This window comes from Microtus ochrogaster, chromosome 26 (assembly GCF_000317375.1).
Source record: "Microtus ochrogaster isolate Prairie Vole_2 chromosome 26, MicOch1.0, whole genome shotgun sequence".
Classification (NCBI taxonomy): domain Eukaryota; kingdom Metazoa; phylum Chordata; class Mammalia; order Rodentia; family Cricetidae; genus Microtus; species Microtus ochrogaster.
In genome coordinates this window covers 4,801,109-4,812,833 of record NC_022025.1, presented here as the reverse complement: position 1 = coordinate 4,812,833, position 11,725 = coordinate 4,801,109, and the positions used below count along the sequence as shown (strand labels likewise).

General features: G+C 40.4%; 1 protein-coding gene across 10 annotated transcripts in view; it reads left to right on the top strand.

Annotated features, from left to right (window-relative positions):
* Dmtf1 (cyclin D binding myb like transcription factor 1) overlaps positions 1-11,725 on the top strand; it is a 48,312-nt gene that overhangs the window by 347 nt on the left and 36,240 nt on the right. For 2 of the 10 annotated variants that reach the window (XM_013350441.2, XM_013350439.2), the window contains exons 1-3: positions 6,512-8,443; positions 8,553-8,631; positions 10,401-10,517. In XM_013350441.2, the coding sequence (XP_013205895.1) occupies positions 8,402-8,443; positions 8,553-8,631; positions 10,401-10,517 (238 nt within the window). In that variant the 5' untranslated portion in view covers positions 6,512-8,401. The other 8 variants (XM_005358317.2, XM_005358320.3, XM_026784659.1 and 5 more) reach the window with 7 other exon arrangements.

The window sequence follows — 11,725 nt, the reverse complement described above, 5'->3', positions numbered from 1 at the left end:
GGCGCCGCGGCGAGCTGGCGGCGGCGGAAAATGGCGGCGGGCTAGAGGAACCAAATGGCGCCGGGACCCCTGGGGGTGGGCCCGAGCCGCAGCGGACTGCGCCGGGCGCCCGCGGGAGTCTGCGTGTGAGGCAGCGGAGCTTCATGCCTGCCTCAGCTGGGTCCGCCGTCGGGGAGGCCCCCTGGGCGGCCTGGGCGTGGGTGGGGTTGGCAGTGGGGGCGGGGGTCGCCCGAGCCCACTCGTGGCCCTGGGGCTCGGTTAGCCCGTGTGACTCTCGCCAGTTGAAGGGCTCGACTGTAATCCGCGAGGGAGTCGTGGGTACTGGCCGGACCTTCTCTGTAAAGACCGCGGGACGTGGCCTAGGGTACGGGGGCAACCCTACCTAGCCCAGCCGAGAAGTCATTGACCAGATCGTGCCGAGCAAGCCTTAGGGGTAAAGCCTGTTTGGTCCTCTAGGAAGAACTTTGTGTGTTGAGCATCTTCTCGGGAACCTTACAGTTTAACTCCGAGAGAAGTGGTCCAGTGCCATCCTGTGCTGTTGAATGATACAGCATATGTTTTCTTAGTAAAAGAGTCAGTGTAGCTAAGGAAAGGGTGAGAAATACACTTCTCCCTTTCCCCGGCTGAATTTTCGCGATTGCTTTTGTCAGATCTTGTACCCCTTTCTGACAGCAAGACTTCCATTTGAGACTTTATAGAAAGAAAAAAGCATTTCAGTACAGCTTGAAATATTTCATGTCTTAAGATAGATACAGTGCAATTTGAGACTTTTATTAGAACTGTTTTTATTTTGTAATTAACTTGTGCCTTTAAGGCTGCAAATCAAGGAAGAAGAACCTTTGATTATGTTGAAAGTTTTGTAAATATAAAGTCCATTTTCTTTTTCTTGTACTTAAGATTTCTTTAAGCTAGTTTCAAATGACTCCTATTGTAACATTTAAAACTGCAACTATAATAACAAAACAAAATCTGATTTTACTGTGATAAAACTAGTAATAAATTATGTATATTTGGCTAAGATTAGAAAAATTTTTAATTGCACTTAAAAAAATTTTACACTTAAGTTGGTGAGAGGCTAACAGTGCCACTCCACCCCAGTCAGGAGTTACATATAATAGTTTAGTCCTATATGGAAAAAATTGTTATGGTTAGGAGGATCTTTATGATGATTTTATCCCATTACTTTGCCTCTTTCCCCAGATGTTTTTGTGTACCACCAAACAAGCTAATGTTCGTCATTATTTTACTTGATAAGCTTGTCACAAACTATTGGGGGAATTATCTAGAAATTCTACTACCTGTTCTGAATCTGTTTTGTTGATTGCCATTGAGATAAATAGTAGAGCCACCTGCTGCTTTTAGAAAAAAATGTTACTTTTTTCCCCCTTTGTCTTCAGCATTTATTCAGAAAGTTCTGAGCCTTGCATGCTTAAGAATTTAAATCGGCATCTTTAGCAGTTTAGAGACTACATACAGCATTAACTTTTTTCTCTGAGTATTCAGGTTTTAATATTTTTAAATGAGGATATCAAAGTTTTGGACTTACAGTTTGAGCCTGACTGTAAAATGTGTCAGGGAAATAGTTCCTAATGTCCTCCTGTGTTTCCTTTTTTAAATTTGTGCTTGCCTGTGCCAGTCTGTGTCTGTCCCTAACAAAGGACTTTGCGTTATTTATTAAAGAGCACAGAAAATGTGGTATAAGGGAAAGAATGAAGGATACCTTTTTATAGAAACAGTTTCACAAGGGAAGAAGTTGCTTTACTGACCCAGAATAACTAAACCAAACTTTGTTATCAAACTATATCTACGTTTAGCATCTAACATTTATGGTGACTATTTTTGTTTAGGGTTAGTTTTGACCTGTTGATTGTTTTCAGCAGATTATTATCACAGTATACACAAATTTTTCTGGGTCAGGGGCATGGACAAGTGCCTAATTCAAGATTAAAGTTATGCATTTAGTTTAGGTTGTAAAAGCTAATCGCATGGTTAATCCAAGGCTTCATAAAGTTGGTTACTGTGTTCTCATAGAGGCAGGATTAAACTACTGAGCACACAGTAGGACAACAGACTAAGTACATAGTCTTAATGATCTCAGAGCACGTTATTAGCTTGGCATCAAGGGCTGGCAGAAGTTTAGTCTCTTCAAAGACTGGATATTTTCAGAAAGCTCCACAGATTTTGTCTTAGTCCTTTGATGCAGTGACTTAAATTAACATCTCTGAGGATACATACCTAACAAAAAACAAACATTCCTAAGTATTTATAGCTTGACTGTAGATATTAGTCTAAGGATAGAGCCTGGTGCTTTTGAAAGTATTAGAGAACTGGGTGACTTACTTGAAGCTTTTATCTGTGTTGCAAACACATCAAAGCTTTAGATAAGCATTGGTGTTGGGGAGGGTTCAGTGGTGTCCCACCTTAGCCCACAGATCAGCATCTACTCCACATAACTGAACTTCACAATAGAGCCTTTGTAGAGGCCGTCTGCTTAGTACTGCCTTCCTCAGTCTGGGTTCTCATTTTACTGTGATTACATTCTCTTTCTGCCATAGGTGTTAGAGCGTTCTCTGCTTGAAAAGACTGGGAATTCATAAACATAAATGCTATGCAGTTTAGCAAAGGTAGTCTGTAACTAAGCCAAATGCTTACTGAAGCCCAGAGGCACGTGAAGTTGTTGTCCTGTCTCCGTTTATCTTAATGGTGGTTTTTGTTTTGTGAAGAGAATTCTTGTAATAAAAATTAATAAAATCACAAGGTTTGTTTGCTTTGGTACCATAAAGGTAAATTGGTTCAGTTTCAATAAAAGGAACCCATAGTGTCTGCATTTTTTAAGTTTATGGGGAGGTAGCCCAGTCCATGATTATCCAGAAAGAAGCTGTCAAGAAGAAGCATATTGTAAGGGCCTGTGTAAACTTACTACATCATATTTATTAAAGGATCGTTTTGGCTGTGTATTCAGTCAGCCCACTCCTTCCAGCCTTAGTGTCTAGAGCTACTGTTCCCTCACTGTAAGGTTTTGTGCAGAGGAAATGTATATTAGGTCTATTCGCTGCCTGATGTGTTCTAGTATTTGTTAAGAAAATGTGATTTTTCAATAAACTAAAGAACTTGGTGATAATTTGTATTTAAAAATCAGATGGTGTATTACAAAAAATGGTGTTTTGAAAGGATACTATCTTACAGTGTAACCAAACACATAAGCTCTTAGATCAGATAGGCAGTACAGTTTTATTTCCAGGTATGAAATCTTGACCCTCCAGATGATCTGTATTACCATATAATTCACTTTATTCAATTACAGCTTCATTGATAATTGAAGCATTACATTAAACTCCATTAACAAATTTACTGATACTTTATGATGTGTAGTATTTGTTTACTATCTTTTTGTTGTTTTTGTTTTTCAAAACTGTTTCTCTGTATAACCATCCTGACTGTCCTGGAACTCGCTCTGTAGATTAGGCTGGTTCCAACCTCACAGAGATCACCTGCCTCTGCTTCCAGAGTACTAGGATTAAAGACATACACCACCACCATCTGGCTGTTTACCATTGTTTAGTGAAGCCATTAATTATGTACCTTAATTTAATACTCTTTATCTTAATCTACTTTACAAACTTTCCCATGAAGTTACAAAAGTGTTCCCAGGGGTTCAGAGCTGTTACTGCTAGCAGGGGATCTTTTGCTCTGCCTGGATATGAGTCCTGGGTAGACAATGAGACTCTTCCATTGCCAGCAATGCTGGTCCTGGAGTAACCAAGACCTAGGGTCTGGGCTGACAAACCACATGTATAACAGTTATGAGCCCTGAATAATATAGGTCTCCTTACTTCTGACTGTCACTGCCTCCACTTGTGCCTGGACTTTTCCCTTTTTTGTGTGTAACCAACTAAGCTTGTCCTAATTAACATAAAAAGAGAAGGACACTGGAGAAGCATTTTATTGGACCTAATGATGCATACAGGTGGTAGCAAAGGAGCACATCTCCCAGCAGCCCATGCAAACACAGAAATGTCTGTGCTAGGCAGGGCAAAGCCCCTTATACAAATGACTAACTCTGCTGATAGCTGGAACAGGCCTTTAGCTGGACCACCAGGGGGGGGTGCTCCCCTTGTGGCCTGGATAGGAACAGCTGTGGGGACACGGGGAGTTCATCAAAGCTTGTGATGGCCAAAAGTTTGGAGGTTGTACTTGAGCAAGCAGGTTGGTTTCTGAAAGCACTTATCTGTAGAATGTTGAAGTGGTTGATGCCATAACTCATTTAGCTGGATATGCGGTTGGCAGTCCTTTGCTCCGAGTAATAGGGGCACTAGAAGACGGGTCTAACATTTGTCTAATTGGAGAGTCAAATTGTTCCCACTGCCTACATCTTGAGTTAGTTGAAGGAAAAATAACCATTGAAAAGGATGCTTACAGTGTACATTTACCCTTACAATTAATTAATGGTGCTTCACAATGCTTAACTCTTAACCCTATGTCCCAAGGCGAGGTGCTGCCATCTGATTCACTTCAGAACCATTTCCAAAGCATTCTTCAAGTGCAGAGTGTTCCCAGCTGGAATAGTCAGTACTCCTGAAGATGTTACTCTTGCCACAGTTTGGTGAAGGAGGTGGCTGGCTACTTTTTGCCCTTATCTAAAGAGTCTGCCTGAGGCTAAAGTGAAGAGTTTAGGATTGATTGCTTGGAAAAAATTGTAATACGAATAATAAAAACCCAGAGACAGATATTGGGGTTCAAGCTGAAGATCAGAAAAGCAAAATAGCCAGCCATTGAGATTTCTTACCTCTACCAAGGCTCGGACAATGGGGCGATCCTGCAATGCTCTCCACCAACCTCAGACTCACACTCTGCTGAGTTCCTGTCTCTTCCCATTTATATTCTTCTCTGCCCAGCTATATAGCTCCTGTCTCCACCTCTCTAGTGCTGGGATTAAAGATGTGTGATCCCTAGTGCTGGGTGCACCTTTCTGTGAGCTCTGTTCCTCTTTTAGACAGACTAAATCTTGTATAACCCAGGGTGGCTTTGAACTCACAGAGATCTACCTGCCTTTGTCTTCCAAGTCCAAGGATTAAAGGTGTATGGCTACTTTGCCCTTGATCTTCTATTTATTAAAACACAATATACCACTGTAAGAAATCTCAAGACAGCCTAGTATAGACTGTTCTGGATACTAGTGGTAACTATAATGAAGATATATAATGAGAAGGAGCGAGCTGAGCAAGGAAAAATACTTGAGAAAAAGGACACCAGGATGTGGGATGGAGCTAAATCCTCTGTTTGAGGAGGTAAATGGATTAAGAGATGTTATAAAGGGAGTGGTGATCTCAAGGCAAGATCTCAGCCCAGCTTGGTTTCCAGTTTGTGAAAAGGGACTGAAGAAAAGCTTGGGAGCTAAGTGTGCTAGGGCATACCTTTAATCCCAGTTCTAGGAAGGCAGAGAGTTGGAGGTCTCCTTTGTCTACAGAGCAAGTTTCAGGACAAGCAAGCTTAGGTGGTGAAAGACAGCTGGCGAAGATTTAATTGAACAAGCATGCCATGTTCCAACTTCAGCCCGCAGTAGAACTTGACAGCTTCAGCCACTTGGTTCTGATTTTAGAGTTAAGGATAGGAGGAAGGAGTTAAAAAATAAAGCCCTGAGGCCAGGCATGTGTCAGGGTGTCTCTGAATGGAGGCCTAGTATAGAGGTACAGCCTGGATTGCCTTGGACCCCAAGATATCAAATCAAACATGCCCGAGTCATGGGTCACCTGTCGAGGAGAGCTGTTAGCAGGGAATGGAACCAGCCCAGAGAAGGAAGTGTGTTAGAGTCAATAAAGCTTAACAGAGCTGGAAGAGTTGGAGATCTAAAGAACATTTTACACCAGACATGGGGCTGTAGAGTTGGGAGTTTACTTGGCTGGCTTTTGGTCTTGCTTTTCACCAGTATTTCTTCACTGTGCTCCCTTCCTTGTGTTTCAGAATGGCAATACATATCCTGTGCCATTATGTTGAAGTATATGATCTGCTTTTTGGTTTTGATCTTTATAGGGGGATTATAATTAAGAGATTGCCATGTGTCTCAAATGAGACTTTGGACTTTGAAACAAGTTTGAGATTGGGATAGCCTATGGGGATTTTTGAAGTTGGATTGAATGCATCAATAAGCATTTGGGGCCACGGAGTGGAATGTAGTGGTTAGGAAAAAAATGACTCCCAAAGGGAGTGGTACTATTAGGAGGGTTGGCCTTGTTGGAGGAAGTGTGTCACTGTGGGGACAGGCTTTGAGGTCTCTTTTGCTCAAACTTACATCAGTGTTATTGTCAGTCAACTTCCTGTTTCCTGCACGATGTAAGACTCTCAGTTATTTCTCCAGTACCACATCTGCCTGCATACTGCCATGTTTCCCTTCATGATGGTAATGGATTGAACCTCTGAAACTGTAAGCTAGCCACCCCGATTATATGTTTTCTTTATAAGAGTTGCCATGGTCATGGTGTCTTTTCACAACAATAGAAACCAAACTAAGACACTGATATGTGTGGTGCGTGTGTGTAAACTAAAAATCTGGAAGGTAATTATTAAAATGTTAAAGAGAAGTGGATGATTGTTACTACTATATTGATTCAGGAAATCTCAAAAATTAAATATGTTCTTGCTGCATTAAGTTACAACTCTCTGTGGTGTTCTGTATTTCCCATCTTAAGAATATCCTCTTAGTGAGTTTTCCTATGCCATATAACTGAATTCCATTTTCCAGTTTTGAAGCTAAACAGTCTCTGTCATGTAGGGTCAGACAGACTATGTTGCCTCCAGCTTCTCGTGATCACCACCAGTAGTGTGTGCTTAGATAGAGTTGACTTCTAAAATAGGAAGAAATGACATTTTTTTGATATTTTTTTCCTTTTTCTTTTAAGATTCTTGACACTTAGCTGCCCCAAAATTTATATCCAATGGACATGTGAACCTCAGAACTTTAGGTTAATACTGAAATGAAGAGGAGCATGAGCAACTTAATTCTTTTTAATTTTGACTTTAAAAATCAAATGTTACTTGGTCGTACTTATCCCTTCTTGTTCCACCAGGTTATTGTAGCCTAATAAGTCAGGTTACCTTGGGTCAGCATGGTGACAGAAACATGCCAGTACTAGGAAGGCAGAGCCAGGGCAGTCTGGGCTCCATCATGAGACCCTGCTACGTGCCTCCCTCCCTCAGTCATCTCTATTTGGAACTATAAGTGAAAGGTTTGTCTTTCAAATGCGCATATGTAAGAATAAATGCTTTATGCCATTTACGGGTTCTTTTTTCTTGGGTTCATTAAGGTATTTGTTGTTTCAAGCTAATCCATCAAATGATGGGAATAAGTCAGTTTGCCAGTTAAAATGTTGTCCGTCTTTCCTTCATCGTGCTCTTTCATTTTTAATTGGTATAAAAGTGAGACCACCTATGATTTGGTAAGGGTCAAAGCAGGTTCCAAGTAGTGTTGGTGTGAAAGGGCTCCAATGTCAAGCATAATTTTTCGTCTAATGAGTTTGAACAAAAGCACTAAATGACTAGTTAGTTTGATTTATTCATCAACATTTGTCTTTGTAAAGCCATAAATAATCTTCTAACACTGTGTTGAGCCCACTTCCTTCTCCTATTCTCTTTATCCTCAAAGTGAGTCTTCTGTATGTTGGTTTCTCTGTTTGCCATCTGCTCCCAGTCCACTGAAATTACTTCTTAAGGTAAATGCATGTTCTCCATATTGCCAGACCAAATAAATACTCCGTCATCTTACTGACAGTTAATCATTTTAATGCCCATTGAGCTGAGCATGTCTCAGTTTTCCTTCTGTATCACCAGCTAGTCCTCAGTCTCCTCTGTTTTTCTTCCTGTTTGCTTTTATTTTTTAAAGATTGATTTATTTTAGGAGTCTTTTTGCCTGCATGTATGTCTGTATACTACTAGGCCAGTAGAACGTGCTGGATCCTAGAACTGATAACAGATGGTTATGAGGCGCCATGTGGTTGCTGGGAACTGAACCCAGGTCCTCTCGAAGAGCATCAGATGCTCTTCACCTAAGCCAGCACCTTGTCTGCCTCTTGACTTCCATAGTAAGGGTGCTCTCGAATTAGGATTTCAGCTATCTTCTCCAATTTCTATGTGTCTTTAAAAACAACTTGCATACCTATTTTTAAGATAAAATTGGGTATTTTAGAGATGTGAATAAGTCATTATGAAAGAGCACGTGAGCTGGAAATGTTAGTTTTTCATAGGAGATAAGTTTGCACGATAGTTCCAAGGTCTACCATAACCGCTCTATACCTCAGTCTATGTTTTCAGAGGACAACTAACTGGGGAGTGACAACTTGGGTTGAGAAACTTCCTATGAGCTCTTACGTTATCGCACTGGACTGGTTTTGAAGCTGACTTCCATAAAATGTACTCAGAAGAAAGTTGTGCTTCTGTTTCACTCCTTGGGGTGAGGCATCAGAGGTGTCAGGCCAGCATGCAGCAGCATTATTTCCAGTGCTCAGATACTACTTGTTCTTGTTTGTGTTAAGCCTTTTGTGATGCTGTTACTGTTTCAGAGTGCTGCAGATGCACAGGCATGGAGGAGAAGCAGTCTGGATGACCTGGGAGTGATGCTGCTGGCCAGAGCACGGAGACGTGAGTCTATGGGAAGGGCTGTAGCTAATCCATCCGTGGTCTAGGTAAGCCTGCTTTACTGCGAAAACCCACCCAGTGGTTGACCATGCTGCATCATAATTCCCATTCTTCTTTTTGTATTCTTTTGTATAGTAAACCTATGTTACTCATTGGATCTTTACCATGTAAATATGCATGTAGTTGTCTGTGTTGCCAAAGTATTTTTTACCAAATGCTTGTTTAAATAGTAACCGATGTGTAAATGGACTCATATCTATATCAAATACTGAATGATTAATTAAACACACACAAGACTTTTGTCTATATTAATTGGTAAAGGTATGTGAGAGAAACACTTTTCAGACACAAACTGATTTGTAAAATGCTAAAGATGTCTAACCATGTCATTGGTAGCAGTATATTTATCCAGCCACATGATAGTGACTGTGTTCTAAGACTCCAATTCTTCAATCTGTGTTAAATATAAAGCAGCAAGTAAGGACACTTTAAACACACATCAAAAAAAAGCTCAGGGATGGTGATGCCTTTGATCCCAACACTTGGGAGGCAGAGGCAGGCAGATCTTCTGTGAGTATGAGGCCAACCTGGTCTACAGCGCAAATTCCAGGAAAGCCCAGGCTGTACACTGAGAAACCCTGTCTCAACAAACAAAAAAGTAGGTCCCAACCCCATTACTACTAACTACAGAAATGTTTGGTTGATGTTCTTATTTTTCAGGTAACTGCTTAAATACTCAAATACTTAAGTAGGGTTTTATGAATAATGATTATTAGATCAAGATGGAAGTTTTGCTTAATTTGCTAAAAATAGCAGGTTTGGAATCTAGTTCAGTGGCAGATCATTGGCTGAATATAAATAGGAAAGTCTGGGTTCAATCACCATTGTGTCCACCTTAACAAACACAAGAGTCAGATGGCAGAAAGCTTGTGAGAACATAGTACAAAAGCTACCGGTAAAAATAATAAAAATTGCTAGGAGTTCTGCTGATTAACAGCTTCAACTTTTTTTTTTTTTTTTTTTTTGGCTGTAGTTAAAAAAAATAAGCTGGAGAGATGGCTCAGAGGTTAAGAGCATTGCCTGCTCTTCCAAAGGTCCTGAGTTCAATTCCCGGCAACCACATGGTGGCTCACAACCATCTGTAATGGGGTCTGGTGTCCCCTTCTGGCCTGCAGGCATATGCACAGACAGAATATTGTATACATAATAAATAAATAAATATTTAAAAAAAAATAACTGTAAAAGCAAAGAAAGGGTATTGCTGCAAAGAAATTCCTTACTAAATGGATTTGAAGGGCTTTTTGCCTGAAGTCAGAGTGCTGTCCATCACAGTAAAGAAGACACGGTAACAGGAGTGTGGGACAGCTGGTCACATGCATCCGCATTCTGTCTTCAGTGGGAAGAGAGAAACACCATAGTGCTGCTGAGCACCTTTCTCTCCTCTTAGTCTGAGCCCCCGCCCACGGGGTTACGTCTGATTTCCCAACTCCTCCTTATAGCCATGCCTACAGGCTTCTCTGTGGCGGTTCTAAATTTCAAGGCTAGTCATCACAGAAAGTTAATATTGTAAAAAAGTTGTTGTGAGTTAATCTGGGTTGGTCAGATTCTTATAGGTTATTGAACCTGATTCTAAATAGTGGTTATTGAAAGGTGGTTTCTGAAATCTGAACTCCTTTGCAGTTTCTTATAAAGACTGAGCAGATACCTAGATCGATTTCATGTACTGTCTGGAAAGATTATTTTAAGTCCTTAAGTAGCCTCTTCTCATGCAGATTTGAGTATGAGCACAGTTGAAGAGGATTCTGACACAGTAACAGTAGAAACTGTGAACTCTGTGACGTTTACTCAGGACACAGACGGGAACCTCATTCTTCATTGCCCTCAGAATGGTAGGAGACTTTGCTGACTATAATTGAAACTGGGGTGTCTCAATTCCATTGTCTGTCACCTACACACATAGTTCTGGTATCTCTGGATTATAGATTAATCTTAACTTATATGTTGTGTTTTATAAATGCCTTAATATTTTTTTATTCTAGTAGCCATTTTTATATGGGATGTAAGTCTCTGAAGATAGTGGAATAACTATAATACATTTTTATATCATTTGTTACCAGAGGTATATTTGACACATTAGAAAGAACACTGAGCAGTAGTTCTGTGAGTGATTGATGCAAATATAGGAAATAAGATTTTATGTGACTGATCAAGATTTATATAATCCTTCTGGTGAATTAAGATTCAAAAGTCTGAGAAGCATGATTTTTTTTGTACGTGTGTGTGTGTTCATTCTTTACTAATCTTTCTGTCTTTTTACTCTGTAGTCTCTATTATTTCACTCAGTCATTTTAGCTATCATCTACCTATTTTGATAGTTCATATTTCTGTCTTTATGACTAAATTTTACATGTCCCAAGCAGTTCTTTCCACACACTTTCCAGACTGCACTTTACTTCTTGCTTACAGTCTGGTCATGGTTCAGAATACGCTAATATGCTGTTAGTATGCTGCTGTAAACTTGGTTTATCCCTGTTGTGGATCCCCCTGTGTCAGATCAGATTCTCTTTCTCATCTGCCTAACTCTGGCCTTTTGTCCAGTTTTTCCATTTCTTAGTGCTGTTTTGAAAGCTTACAATGATTTCTTTAGAACATAGTTTGGGCACTTTTGCTACTTCATTTTCTTCTGCTAGCCTTCTCTCCTGCCACAGTTGTCCTGGGTCATGTGATTATGTCCTAATAGTTCACTGTTTTATTTTCTTAGCATCTTTTGATTTCTTCAGTTCCACTGCACTTTGTGCTACTGCCAGGAGAAGCAAACATGCTTCCTTGCTTTCTTTCTGTTTTTTTCAAGTTCATGATGCCTCCTCAAGAACCCTCGCTTCACTTTCATTCAAAATGTATTTCCTCTGTGCTCTCATGACCTCTCTATTCCAGGGTCACAGCTCTGAATACACCGTTTTTAAATTGTTCACTAGATGCTACCACCCCGTAACTTCCTGATAGGGTGTCCTTTCTTCATGGGGTACCCTTCTTTCATAGGGAGTCCTTTCTTCATGGGGTACCCTTCCTTCATAGAGTACCCTTCCTTCATAGAGTA